This window comes from Hetaerina americana, unplaced genomic scaffold (assembly GCF_022747635.1).
Source record: "Hetaerina americana unplaced genomic scaffold, ioHetAmer1.1.p SCAF_3, whole genome shotgun sequence".
NCBI lineage: Eukaryota > Metazoa > Arthropoda > Insecta > Odonata > Calopterygidae > Hetaerina > Hetaerina americana.
Window position 1 is genome coordinate 57,840,876 of NW_027286874.1, and position 15,841 is coordinate 57,856,716.

The 15,841-nt window shown below is 35.5% G+C and overlaps 1 protein-coding gene across 1 annotated transcript in view; it reads left to right on the forward strand.

The window, feature by feature from the left end:
- Positions 1-14,606, forward strand: part of LOC139691022 (uncharacterized) — a 72,276-nt gene extending 57,670 nt beyond the window's left edge. The window contains exon 23 of the mRNA XM_071588739.1: positions 8,991-14,606. Within this exon, the coding sequence (XP_071444840.1) occupies positions 8,991-9,050 (60 nt within the window). The 3' untranslated portion in view covers positions 9,051-14,606. The remainder of the gene's footprint in view (positions 1-8,990) is intronic.
- Positions 14,607-15,841: the final 1,235 nt, after the last annotated feature.

A 15,841-nucleotide genomic window follows, 5' to 3' on the forward strand; every position in this document is an offset into this window, starting at 1 on the left:
CCAGGTCTAAGATTTGTGTTACTACTTAGTTGTTTGTATGTATTGTGGCAATTGAATAACCAGACTGGTGCTATATAACATTTTATTGATCATCAATTGCATTAGAGAGTTTATCCCCTTCATTTACTCTTCTTGCCAGTCCCTGCAATGCCCCATACGAATTATCCATTGCTCAAAGCAGTGCCGAGGGTCTGCTTCTGTCGGCTTGTTGACCTCCATCGCTTTTACTTTCTCTGCTTCCATACTGTAAAATCTTGTCCTCTTTAAGCTCCAATTTGACCTGAGGAAATAAAAAGAAGTCACAGAGGGGCCAGGTAAGGTGAGTACAATGGGTGGTCTAACACGACGATGCAATATTTCACCAAGAAAACCTTAGCAGATAAGGCAGGATAGGCTGATGCATTGTCTTGGTAAAGCATCCAGGTTTTCCATAAATTGGGTCTTTGTCTCCACACTTGTTCACAAGGGCAGTCAGAACCCAGACGTATTAATAATGATTGACTGTCAGACCTTTTGGGACCTAGTAAACGTAGGCAATTCCATGCTTGTCAACAAAGATAATGATAATGGCTTTGAATTTTGATTTGCTCACTTCCACTTTTTTTGCCAAGGTGAGTTAGCACTCTTCCAATGCATCGATTAGTTCTTTGTTACAAGATCATAGGTATACAACCACGATTGATCACCAGTGAAAACTCTGTCTAACAGTTCTGAATTATTATAAATGTTGTTTAAAACATCAGCAGTAATTTTTGTTCCTGATTCCTTATGCCCTGGAGTGATAAGTTTTGGCTCTATTTTTGCACAAACTTTTATACATATTAAATGATTCATTCAAAATCTGATGAACACTTTCTTTGTTAATTCTTGCGATTTCGGCAAGTGCTTGAACACTCAGGTGATGATTTTTGCAGGTCAATGTACCAATATTCTGGAAGTTGTCATCCAAATTTGATGTTGAGGGTCATCCAGTCTTTGTTTCATGCCCCTTCTTAAACCTTTTAAACCACTCAAAAATTTGTGTGTGATAAACATTCACTTCCTTTAACATGACGTGAGCTTCTGTACCAGTTTTCCCCATTTTCACAAGAAACTTGTTGATCCATCTGTACACTGAATTTTTCCCGCTAGATGTTAGTGGAAGGACTTGAACGGGCGACTACCATTGCAAGGCTGAGGGATGTACATCCATGCCCATTGAGCTCAGGATGGGTAAACATCTGCAGGCACAGACATGTTCAAAACCTACTAAGGTGCACCCATTCTTTACTGGTAGCAGCACCAGTCCAGTTATTTAATCGCCACACCTCCTATATGGGGCAAGAATTATTATAAGCCAAGCTGATTGCCCGTGTCAAGTATTAACAATACCTATTTTGGCCTATATGTAAGGATACTTCATTCATTCTAGTTAAACTAAAATGTTACAAGTTAGTTTAATCTGAATTATATCAAGATTCAGTTACTTTCAAATGTAAGTTTGTCCAGGGTGATAACTTTAGACAAATATTGCCTGGGTTATCAGATTTGTATTTATTTAATGTTAATAACATTAACATTATCAATGACTTAGAGAGCAAGAAGAACTTCAAAAGGGACTTGTTAGATTTGTTGTAACCCTGGAGCAACGCCTCTGTACTCGATTTCCCGAGTCCAACACAAAATTTGATGGTATACCGCTGTTCAATCATTCGCTGCATTTTGCGCTTGTACCGAGTCACTCGACCCTGGTAACCCCTAAAAACACGATCTAGCCTGAACGAACGCTCGCAGGCGATTGGTACTTGGCGCTTGTTGAAGGTCAGACCCTCCACCTCCGATCCTGCGCGGTGTGAGCGCGCTGCAACGTACATACACGTCAGGAAAAATTATTCCCGATACTTTAAATACAAACATTGTAAAAATATAGTTTATATTAATTTTGGATGTTACAATATTCGATTCCGCGGGGGGATTTCATAGGGATTAGCTATGTGCAGCTCTTACTCCCCGAGCCCATAAGAAATCTACCTAAACCGACTGACTGCTGGTAATAATAATAATTTTACAAAAAACATGTTCGTCCTTTGTAAATAGCCTCGGCTCACTGGTATTCGGGATATCTGACGGCCCAATTTGCGTGGTCAAAAAGAGAATTCCGCTCTCCTCAATCGTTTATCGATTTCAGGGGTCGATCTACAGGGTCGTATTTTTTTGTTGGCCATCGCTTGATGCTCTTTGCAAACTCGCTTCCCTTCTTGTTCCTTTTTTTCAGACCTAACCTAATTTCGGAGTCCTCCCACGGTATGTGGAGAGAGACGCGTTCAGAATACAGACAGGGGTTGTTGCCTGCTTTGATTGGAAATGTAAATTAAACGAGTCGTGTCTCCCTCCTACACCCACCGTCTGTCTCTCTTTCTTGCTCTACTTCTGGCGATATAGGAACCATTAGAAATTCATCGCGTGTTCGGATTCGTTCATGGGTTCCTCCCCACGCTGCCGTCTTCTTTCCACGGATTCCAACTGGCTACACATGGGCCACACTTCCTGGCACACCTTTCATCCAGGTTTATTGTAACCTTTCCTTCCTCCCCTGCACCGGCACGGATTCTTGCGCGAAACAATTTTCAGCTAGTGAAGTCAATCTTTTTCAATTTGTCCCCGTCATCCATCGTTTCTGCTGCCTCATGGGTGACTCATGCTACTAGTTTAAACACATAACATAGTGACTAAAATAGCTTGTGTGAGTTAGACTTCTAAAATATTCCTGCTGTATATAGTAGGTGTGATACCTCGTCGAATAGGCACTCCCATCAAAATGAAAGCCACACTCCATAAAAATGAGTGAATGTTGACAGTCAACATGAAGAGGATTTTTATCTCATGTGAAAACAGAGGTCAATGTGCAGTTTGCACAATTTCTAGGGGAATAATTTTTTTATTGTAATGCAAGTATGAAAAGACTCATAATTAAATACAATTAATTCAGGGTGGCAATCCGTCTCTCTCTTACCCTGGCATTTTATATCAATCGGTTGTTCCTTGTCAAAGATTGGAATTTGAATTGCAAGTGTAAATGAAACAAAAGAATCGTCGCCCAGTGTCTCAGACCATATTACGAGGGCGATTCGTAAATTAAGGTCTCCTATTTCTTTCATGAAAAATCAACTTTATTCTCAACTTGGCGGACATCGTTGGAAAGGTTGAGCATTTAGCTATTTTTTTACCTAGTCTCCTTGCCGATCAGTCACTTTTTGCATCCTTGTAAGCAGCTTTTTAATACCGGCGTCATACCTTTCTCCCGCAGCGTCGCGAAGGCAACTTACGACTGCTTCTCCGATATAAATTCGTCGCCATTTAGTGGAAGTGTACGGTGAGAAGTATATGGATTTAAAAAACGTGCGAAAGTGATGCCGGGATTTTTTTGATAGTCCGGAAAACGTCCACGATGAGCAGCGGTCGGGGCGGCCGAGTTTGCCGAAATCAACGGTGGCTCCAATTGACGAGATGGTGCGCAATAACCGGAGAATTACCCTTCATGAGATAAAGGAAGGCCTTAATAAAGAGAGTGGCTACTTCTCCGTGCAGAATATTGTGTCGGAGGTCCTCGGTTACAACAAGGTGTCTCACCAAAGGATTGTGTTTGCATCATGACAATGCACGTCCACATGTGTCACATCAAACGACCACCCTACTCAATGAATTCGGCTGGGATATCATCGACCACCCTCCTTACAGCCCGGACGTTGCCCCCAACGACTACCGCTTGTTTCCCGCTCTCAAAAAACACCTTGGAGGACAGAAATTCAAGTCAGACGAGGAAGTGCAAGAAGCAGTCGTCAGTTGGCTTCATGACGCGGCGGTATTAAAAAGCTGGTTACAAGGATCCAAAAAGTGATTGATCTTCAAGGCGACTATGTAGAAAAATAGCTAAATTCTCAGCCTTTCATACGATGCACACAAAGTTGAGAATAAATTTGATTTTTCATGAAAAAAAATAGGACTCCTTACTTTTCGAATCGCCCTCGTATTTTGCAAAAACCTAATTTTCATCATTATATGAAATGTGAAACCCCGGTTTTAGATGTCCCTTCACGATATGCATTGCCTTTAACTTTCTCCGTACACCGAACCGGAATCTCTATGTAGCATTCATTTGAACGATATATTTATATTTGTATTTATTGTATAAATGTGTTATGCGACGTGGTAGTCCAAGGATAGAGCGTTGGACTACTGAAGATGGTTCAAAGAACTGTGACGCGTTGTATGTTGCAAACAAATCTTTGGAAAGGTACAAATTTTGTTTTTCTCACAGTGTAAATATGTTGATCCACTACCAAAGAAAGTAAAGGTAATAAGGTCGGCCGGAAAGGTGATGGCTTCAATGTTCTGGGATTCGAAAGGGATTTTGCTGATAAATTATCTTCTAACTGGTCAAGCAAATACTGGAAAACACTATGCTAACCTCTTGGACCAACTGAAGCAAAGTATACACGAATACACGCAAAAGAGTTAGATTTTCAAAGAAGAGTCGCCTTTCATCAAGACAATGCACGGCCACACACAAGAGTAATTGTCATGGCAATAATACGTGAACTTAGATACAAATTGTTGCCACATCCACCTTATTCATCTTATTTGGCTCCATCATATTTCCATCTCTTCTCCAAGAACAAATTTTTCCTCGAACGATGGAGATTCTCTTCAAACAAAGAACTAACAGCCAAAGTAGACGGGTATTTTGCAGGTATGAAGGAATTTTATTTTTGATGTGTGTTCAAGACATTGGAATATCGCTGAATCAAGTGCATTAGTGTACAGGGAGACGACATTGAAAAAACAAAAAGTTTTACTGAGGTGTCGTTTTTTTCTATTCCGTTCCGAGGACTTTTCAAATTCATCTCGTGCAGGGTACGCCTACATGACTTCCTTTTTTGAAATGCGTGCCAATCAGGATGCAGAGGTCGTAGCTAGGTAAGAGTGGTTTCATTCGACAGCCAGGGTTCTAAAGTTTTTCCCCCACCCCGACCAGTCGCCACCATGCGTTGGACCAGTGTGTAGCGTGCGTTTGCCGTCGAGGCCTACTTTTCGAACGGATTTTCTGTAATTGAAACCCAGCGGGCCTTCCGAAATCGCTGCAATGTTGGGCCCTGTCCAGGACCGGAAATCAATCAAATGAGTCACTACGTTCTGGCATATCGCGAGTGCGGCAAGACGAAGAACTGGAGTCCCTCGGCCCATCAGATCACCTAAGAACATTGAGGCAGCGAGAGCTGCCATCTTGCAATCCCTACGGCGTTCGCGCGCAAAATTGCGTCACTCCTTGGACTTTCTGATCGTTCAGTGTGGCGAACTCTTCACGAAGATCTTCATTACCGTCCTTACAAGATGGCGATTGTGGAGGAACTCTCTGAACGTGATTTCGATTCTCGGAGGAAAGCATGTTAGGCTCTCCTCGAAAACGTTCCTGAGGACGCAATTGTGTTTTTCAGTGATGAAGCCCATTTTCGTGAGTGGATATGTTAACAAACAGAACATGCACTACTGGGCTGACACCAATCCCTGAGAATTGCATCAAATGCCTTTGCATTCACCTAAAGTCACAGTGTGGGGTGCAATTTCCTCAGTTGGTATTGTTAGTCCCTGGTTTTTTTTTTGAGTAAAATGAGGTCACAGTGACAATGCATTCAGACCAGTATGTAAACATCTTGTAGGAATTTTTTTTTCTACGACTTGATGAACTGGACTTAGGGGAACTTTGATTCCAACTTCACTGAGCAACGGTGCTCACATTTCAAGGGCATCGATAGCTGTATTTCGGGAACACTTCCCGGAGCACCTCATCTTAATTAGGGGTGATTTGGAGTGACCAGCCCGCTCCCCCGATTTGGCCCCTTGCAATTTTTTGAAATCCCACATTTATGTCGATCGTTCAAGGACCCTACAAGACCTGAACGACAACATACCTACTGTTATGCTAGCAAGGGTCATGCCAAGTGCCATAAATCGACTTACTCAGTTTATGGACAATGGGAGGCGTCATCTACCTGATTTGATTTTCAAAACTGTGTGCAACAAAACTTAAAAATGTACCTACATTAACAAAATAATAAAAATATTCTGTTTCATAAAATGGGTTTTATTGCATTTTAAAAAAAGGTGAATGAAATAAGCTTCTACGTGTATCTTTGAATTCTTTTGTAGGTTCTTAAATGCGTAAAAAAGCAGCCTAGGCACTTTTCTGTATTTTTCAGTCGATGAAGGTTGGCTCTTTAAGTTATTCTGCGGTGAGGATTTGTGAGACCAGCAATCAACACTTCTCTGTTTTCATATGGAACAATGCGTCACTTTTTGTTTAGAATTTCTCTCAAATCACTCTCTATCTATGATGAAAAACTATTGGATTGCTTGCGCCGTATTCTTGTCAGCCTTTAATTAATACAAAGCCTTAATTCTTGCATAATTTTATTATCAGTTAGTGATAATTGCTGCATAGACTAGGATATATCAGTTGTAAAAGTTGGAGTGTCAGATAATAATAATAATAATAATAATTTTATTTCCCCAATTGACAAGTACATAGTATGGTACAGAATATCATACAATTATGTAATCGTATAGGGTACGTCAAGAAGTATAGTAACTGGATTACTAGCCAGAGAAAAGAAAAATTAAAATAAAATTACACCTACACACATAGTTAAGAATCACACAATATAAAATTCAGAATTACCCAGAATTGAAGTAGTCGTTCACACTGTAAAAACATTTTTCATTTAAGTACATAAATATTTTATTTTTAAAAATAGAGAGTGATTTCTCATTTTTTAAACTAATGGGAAGCCTGTTGAATATTTTGATGCACAGAGAATGAAGTCCCTTGGACATCATTGTCATGCTAGCAGTCATTACACACAGATGATTTCTTTTCCTTGTCCCATAAGCGTGTGTGCCATTATTTGATGGGAATAGATGCATGTTCTTTTTTACAAAAATTATCGAATTATAAATAAAAACACTAGGGACTGTTAAGATGCCAAGGCTTTGAAAGAGAGGTCTGCAGTGGGCTGTATAGGGTTTATTGCACATGGACCTAAGCAATTTCTTGATATGTACACAGGTATATCTCCTGTATATCTCCTCATGAAACCATGTGAAAATGAAGAAAATTGTTTCTGCCGGATTTCTATGCCAGAAGATAACATTTTTGTGGGAAAAATTGTTTTGTTGATTGTCAAAATACATTATTTCATGTAGGGTAGTATCATGGCCAAAAATACCTTCATCTGTTATTTCTGAAGCCTATAAGCATTATTAAAGTCTTAAAGAGCTTTCATCATATAGTACAGTATCCAGCATATTTATGCCACGGAGATACTTGGGTAATATAGTATTTGCAGTATCAGTCATGGTAGTCCATTGGCATCATTTCAGTTATTTATTTGAGAGTCAAAAGAATGGATGGCATAACATTGAACCACGAGCATTGTAAAATCATGAAGAATAAAATTATTTTGGCTTGGCAGTCCAATTGGTGGAGTGTTGAGCTATTGGCCTAAGGACCTTCAACCAATACCAGCTGGGTTATTCTGTAACTCATAAGTCCCCAATGCTATTCTTTGAACTGTATTCAAAAATGGCATTGGTGGTTATTTCATAATAGCACCTGGAATGACTGTTGGCAAATGGCATTGATTATGACTTATGGCATATCTGGTGTCACAGAAGCGTCCTAAAAGAGGGAAGTTCTGTCTCTATGGATGACAAATCAAGTTAATTGAAAGTTGACAATAGGAAAACATTTTCTTTCACTCCGTGCCATTTGTTGAAATTAGTTTCAAGATAATAATGATAATTAATTATTGTTGATTAATAGTAGTAATAATAATTAAAAACAACGGGGGTGAATTTTTAGCATTTACAGGATAACTGTGATAAGTTCTCTCCATATCCCTAGGTTCATTTCTACTAGTCATATACCTCGTATTTAAAAAAGTAGCATTTTTATATCATGGAAATACTGAGCCAGGCAGTACAGTTTGATGTGAAATTGTTAAGCAAGAATTTCTCAATACTATTTTGTAAAGTATTATAAATTCATCCCGACACCAAAACTTATGTTTCTTTTGATATAGCCGCAAAGACATATTAAAGTGAATCAAGATTCAGACTGGATATTATTAATTGACACATCAAAGGTGTCATGATCTTTAAGTATGATTCCTTGTAGTTTTATTCACATCCCAAACTCTTTTCTTATCTTAAAACAAAGTTTCTGGTATCCTAATAATTATCTGAGTGATATTTGGAGAGGACTTTGAGTGCAGTATGCCATCTGTTTGATGGGATGTTAAATTGTGGACCCCTTGGCATCATTCATGAATAGTAGGCTAATGCCGTTGCAGAGTTTCTACTCCTCTTTCTCTCCCCAAAAATCCCTAACTCTACTGAAATGATTCAACTATCCCCAGCTGTGAAAATGGCAGCTATCAGTTGCCTCCTCTAATGCTACTACTAAGAACAACGCAGTTTCAATTGAGGTTTGGCTAAATCAAAAAAAGTTTAGGATAATAAATATTCATGCAATATAGTGCTGATCAGATTGTCAGATGAATCATCTTGATGATATAAGAATATGTCAAATTCTTTGGATGGCCAAATTTCACTGGCTCACTCCTGATATCATGCATCTTCTGTTGAATATTATTTGCCACATTTGAGAATAATAACTAGCTATGTATTAGAATGTATGAAAGTGGAGTTTTTATCATGAGCAATTGAATAAGTCAACTTGCTAAGACTTTGAATCCATTTTATGCTGATGGAATCATTTTTGATGCCTTGAAGCATTTTTGTACTTGAAAATACTCTGTTAGAATAGCTATGGTGTCTTTTCAAGATTTTTTAAGTTTTATAATAATTGCTTCCTTTCACAGACCTTACTCAATCTTTTGTTGAATACTTTTATACCAGTGTTGTTAATGCCTAATTTTAACTTTTTTTCTCAGGGGCAGTCATTAATCAATGTCAGCGGAGATGTTGTTTGTGCTTCATATGAGCAGGAATAAAAGAAAAATTGGTTTAAGAGGAAACTGTACCTTGTGATGCAAAGGAATGAATGGTATAAATATTTAAATGAGACTGTAGGTTAGGAGTGTCTGCACCTGTGGAAATATACCTAAGTACTTACCAAATGATTGTCGAGAGGTCTAAAAGTGACCTAATGTAGAATAATTTTTAACATTTTTTTAGTGATTACTATTATTACATGCTTGTTGAAGAATGGTTATATGTCATTGTTATTTTCATGCTCCTCGTGCCATGGAGAAGTGAATGTTTAATATACATTTTCATCCATTTATGAAGAAAGTGGCTACTGACACAGTGATGCAAATAATTTCACATAAAATGTGAAACTGGTTTCATGAAAAATACTTAATCAAAATTTTTTATGAGGAGATTGAATCATTATACTCTTTCAAGTGCCTAAGCTACTTGCAGGTAAACAAGACCAATTCAAAAAGTAATATATGGTTTAACCTTTTCATATTTAATTGGTAAACTCATAATTTTATCACTCATAAATTTGCTAATTAAAAATATAGTACAATTGTGAAACTGTGATTCAATGGTATAGAATGGAAAGAAAAGTACATACAGTATACCATTATAAAATGTGAAGACAAGTACCAATTCCTAATTTAATGACACAAGAACGCTTGCCTATTTGTAATAGCGTTTTACTTATAAATGATAAGCATTATGCTATTTTTTAATCCAGAATTTTGTTATGCAATAGTCCTAGAGACTGCTTCAGAGTTGCCTTAATGTGGAGTTAGTAAGACCTCCTAGCAATATTATTCTTGATTATGTTTTAATGCCATGCTCAAATACGTGATATTCTTACTGAAAGTAAACATATACATAAAGAAAGTTTTCAGGATTTTTAAAATTTTCTTGTGTAGTGTATAGGAATTCAGTGGATTTTGTGAGTCAAACCAGTTGGTGTAAATATGGATTATATTATGATATTCATTGAATTTCATTGTTATAAATATCAGCATTATCTCAGTTTGTTATGAATTAAAATTGAAAGGGTGCTGTATTCCTACTCAGTATTTATATTACATGCAGATATCTATTGTTATTATTTTTGAGCTTATCCTCTTAAGATTTTTTCTTCTTGATTGTGTAAAATTCCTTTGTTTTTGTAGTGGGTTATAAGAATTTTATGCTATTATAGTCCATAATGTCTCTTTCTAAGTCTTTTGGTTGTTATTCTCATATAAGTTGTCATTTAAAATGGCATGAAATTCAGAATGTGTAAGATTTAAATATCTTAGTTTTTATGCTTAGGTATGGGAAATAAATTCTCTTGGTAATTGTGTTTGATCCTAAATAGGAGTAGTCTTGGCAGTTATATATTTTATGGAGATGCTTTATGCATGCATCTTATGGTAAAATTATCTCTAGTACACACATCTGTTGAAGTTGACCACTGCTTGTAGATATATTGAAATAATGCCATTGTCAAAATCGTGAAAGGGCTGGATTCAAATATTTCTGTTCCGGACCCATTTCTTTTAACCTAGTCACGAATTAAATTCGCAATATTTTGCCGAATAATAGAGTCATGCCTCTTGCCAAACCAAGACTTTCATTAAAAGTCATTATTGAAGTGATTTGTTAATAATATACTTGAAAGTTTTTTGGTAATTCAGGTATATTTGTGGATGGTACTTAACATGAAATTGTTTTATTATATCTCCATTTTTTCATGGTAGAATTAATTTAAATATAACTTTATGTTAAAAATTGTTATATCTGCTAATTCTTAAGCAAAAAATAAGTAGACATGCACCATAAAATGGGGTGATTAGGATCTAATATATATTTTAAATCTCTCTACTACATCAGTGTTATTAAATGATATTCATTGTAGTATGTTACATGATTCTTGAATTCGATGACCTTTTTATTACCTCTATGGCACATTGTTAGGGGTGTGCAAAGCTTTGCTAGCATTAATTTATGAACGTGGTCTGTTGAAATTCTTTCAAATCCATTCAAGTTCATCAGTGTTCCAAGAATATATTACTGAAATTAGGATTTCCATGTTATAGTTTAGAAAACTTGGAAGAATGTTCAAAGGAATAGCAGGATATGCCATGACATTAATTTCAATGGAGTCCTAATGCACATTAAAATGCAACAATTTCGAATTAAAAATCATGAAAATGGTGCATTGAATGAATTTGTTCATATATTTCCTCTTGATATCAGTTGAGATTGAAGTGTATGATCCACAGCTGTAAATAATCATTTCAAAGAGGATTAATAATGATTTCTATCTGGCAGCATTTCATTCCCCAAGATTATACTTTCAAGTATTGCATGACTTTCACCTTTGCTGCAGAATGAATTCAATGCACAGGTCACCTCCATGCAGATTAAAATAATAGGGGATTGTTTGATTAATGCCAATTAAATGATTGCCATAACTACATTAACACTTTTCATTAAATATTGCCTATCATAGAGAGAAACGGTCAGGTAGTAAAACATTTGTTTAAATCTTACGCCAAATGTATCTCTAGACAATATTCCAAGTGTCCAAATGTGTTCATGCCACACTGAAATATGTACAATACCAACTTTGTGGATGACTGAATTTCACCACCTGTATGTCGTTTGTTTACATTTGCTAGCTGTTATTTGTCAATATGCATGGAATGGCCCCATGTATAGTATCTCCTTTACAAATTAGGAATTTTAAAAATAGTGCAGGCCTTAATACTCATCATGGAATGAGAGATATAAATAATTTGAAATAATTATTTGCTAACTATTATATTCAAGGTCAGGTGAGTTTTTGTATGATTCATACCAACCTTTAAATATTATTGTATTTTGGCTGTGGTAAAGGTACCTCCAGTAATTATTTGCATAGGCATGAAAAATTGAGGAGAAAAAATGAAATTTTCTGATAGAATTGACAGTTACTGATGGCATGGTGTTACATCTACAATTATGTATCAAGCTATCTCCACTCCCATTGACTTCAATGCAACAATTCCAGAGTTTAAAAGTCATTAGCAGATGACTCAGTTGAAAGTTACTGTTGCAGCATCTCCCACAGTTTCTTGGAATCTCTCTAACTTCAGTTGAGCCAACATTGTGATGTGTGAGTGCTAGTGGATAATTTAGAATTGTGTTCAAGGTTTTATGAACATCTTTAGACTGAGTAGTTTTCACTGTGGACTCTTGCATTAGTGGTTATAATTTAGTATCCTCTTAATGTATCTCTATGTTTTGGAGAATCTGTACCTTAAAATTATGTTGGAAAATTTGGGATAAAATTGAGAAAAGGGCTGAATTTTTTAAAGAAGTCTAGATGTTGATATTTCAATAGGAAATCCCCTGTGGAATCGATTTTCCTTTTGGTTGTGAGGTCAGTTCATGTTTGAAGTAGGCCATCACTTGTCAAAATCCAAAGCTATAATCATGGTCAACTACAATGATAATATAGCCATCAAGAATAACTTGGGAATAGGAATCTAGAAAATGAGCGATGATACTAAAAACCTTACGTTTCCATCACTAATGAATTGCCTGTGATTTTCAAATTTAAATTTTGGTTTTGGGAGTACAATAGTTAATGGAAACTGTCAATTTTAGCATTGAAAAATTTTATCCCACCAATATTCACTCCATGAATTCATAATTAAATCCTTTCAAATAGCATAACTTTTACTTGAAACTCATTTTGGTGTGCTTACTCTAAATCACGCTACTTAAGACTGAGCTTTAAAAATGAGACACTTGACTGAATTGGTACCAAATCATTTCATATTTTAGTAGAGATTCATTTTACTACAGGAAAAACCCTGCTTGGCACACTCCTGCAATACATATTATGCTGTCAGAGGTAAATAAAATATATTTTTAAAGTTTCCTAATATATAATTGTTTAGCCACACATGTTAAGGTAATCCCAAATACGCACATCTTTTTTTTCATTTTGAATTCCTTGTTACCAGACTCAAGGAGAACAATTTCACTTTTCGTGAAGCAATAATTTGGTATACATCTTGATGACGATGAATATATGCCCCATACATTATTTAAACATCAGGTTTTAAAACACCCAAGGAAGAAGTTTGTTACCTACTGATTAAAGAAAAAATTTAGCTGTAAATCTGATGGAAGGTATCACCCAAATGTATGACTCTGTAATCAGAAGTAGTGCAATCGGTCTCTCAGTTGCTCTAATAGTTCTCGCAATTATACACTGTAAATACATGATACAGTAAAAATAAAACCAGGAAATTGCTCAAAATGAGAAATGAACGTGCTCTCTGGGTAACTGTTAAGTGCATTAATTTTTTTGTGTGTTTAGTTTCAGGCTCAATATTTGTTATGTATTTACTGTCAATATATTTAGGTTTTGATAATACTGATAATTTCGTAGAGTTTTTGCAGCTTCATGTATGTTAATATTGATAATTACCTTCATCAGGAAATGATAAATATTGATCAATATAATTGTTGAATAATCATGAGAAAAATTCAAAATTCTCTATTTACATTTGTCCTTGTTCATTTTACGTATCCATTTCCTTAAGTCAGATTGTAAATTTCAGATATTTTATTATAAAAGTGAGTAATTTTCACGGAAATGTCCTAAAAATTTATAAATTTCAAATAGTGATAAACTGAAGCAAAATAAAAACCCATAATTCTACAATTCATATTTTTTGGACAAATAAAACCATATATAAATATTCGTAATTTAAAAGTATATGCAGATGCATAGCTTAGATCTCTTGTTCCAAACTATAAAAATAAACTAAGAATTTATGAAATACTTTTCTACCAGTAGGCTATAGCATGGAACAATGAAAATTCAATTTTTGCTCATATTTATTACAAATAACTTAGTGAATGTTTATTATATACAACTTGTATAAGCATTTTGTGAAGTTTTGATCCTTTTCACCCCATTTAGAGTAGGTATACAGTATAAAATATATATATACAAACAGTATAATATATGAGCGATTTATTTTGATTTAAACTCAGGAAAAACTAGTGGATGAGTAGATGAATTATAGTACTCAATTTTAACATTATTTTCATGATGCTAGAAAAATTGTTAATGAAGTGCAAAATGCCATAATATTTTACTGGTCACCTTAAAACAGCAGGTTTTTTGTACTTGTAGCTAATGTTGGTGCTAAAAGAGTAGATATACTTCAGTTGTAGTTGGTAATAAAAATATTTGAAAAGAGGTAATCAACTTCATTACAACATATTTTGTCGGTATCATAATCATATGTAATTTTTAAAATTAGCATATATTTTGGATTAGTCAACAACACTTATGGAGCATTTATGCATAAATTAAAATACATTTTCAGTTTTTGGTATAATGTATAGAATTGCATCTAATGGAAATATAATTCTTTTAAATTGGAAAGGTGTTCTCCTCTGTTTAAAAAATGAACTTAAAGACTGACTGACCTGTAATATTGTGACATACTTGCCAGAGAAATTAAGTTATACAAATACATGATAATTGCTGCATTGTAACCATAAATAAATTGTTAATTGTTAAATCGTCATCTTGAGTTATCAATTTACTTGCCTAAACCTTTAAAGGGTAGACTCGTGTGTTGTAAAATAATGAAAGTTTTCAAATTATATTTGTGTATTTCTAGAAACGTCTGCCTATTTTAATTTCATAATGTGGGTGTAATTTCATAATAAAGGAGGTGTAGCAGTGTAGTGGGTAGAGAGTTTGATTACTAAACAGAAGGACTTTCCAATTCAAGCGTTACCTCTGGACATCCCCAGTTGAATCCAAGCTATGTGATTTTCTGCTTACTGAAAGTTTTTGGGAAACTACAGGTGGCAAAGGGAAGGATCTGTCTCCAAGCCCAGAATTTAAGGATTTCATGCGCGGTAAGACTTTTAGTATTTATAATCCCATATCAACATACCTTTGGATTTAACATCCCACATCACCATCTTTTTTCAAAATTTATATTTGCAAAAATAGTTAAAGGAGTATTTATAGTGCAATTAGTTTATTAATATCTGCTTGTTTTTCATTTATATTATGTTAAATAATTATCCTTGAAATCTTGATTGCAAAAGCCCACCAAAAGTTGGTGCACCTTTGTGATTTATGAATATTTTGATGCTTAAGTCATAGGAAGTGGCAATGGAATTCCCATTAGAAATTATGAACATCGACACAGAGTTAATCATGGTGACCATGCAAATGTTCACGCGAAGGATATTTTAGGATTGACATGTACGAGACTCGTACTAAAGTGGAACTTTTAGCATTGTACCTTCAAGCAATAGATATTCACCCAGACTGCTGTGATTAGATTGATTTGTAAACCTCTTAAAAATACTCTGGATCAAAGTGACACATTTGTGAATTTCTTTGATATTATGTGAGCCTCAGCTTATTTCTTCTTTTTATTACATCTTGTATTAATTCACTCTGTGTGTGTGTGCGTATTAATTAATGATGTAAAAATTTGCAAACATTTATTGTTAATACCCTCCCCCCTGATAACTCCTCTGTTTTACACCCTTAATTTGTCCAATGTATTTTTCTCTTGGCCTTTCTCGTCTTCCTTCAATCTTACTTCCTTCGATCTTCCCTTCAATTTTACTATGATGGTATTTTCCTAATTGATGCTAACATCTGCCTCATTGATGGAAAAACCACACGCCAAGAAACAGTTACCGTTCAGTGTTCGACTTCTCTCCACCAGAAAATTATCCAGGTAACAGCATTGCTAGCAGTTAATCCCTTCACAAGCTCAGTTGCACTTGCCAC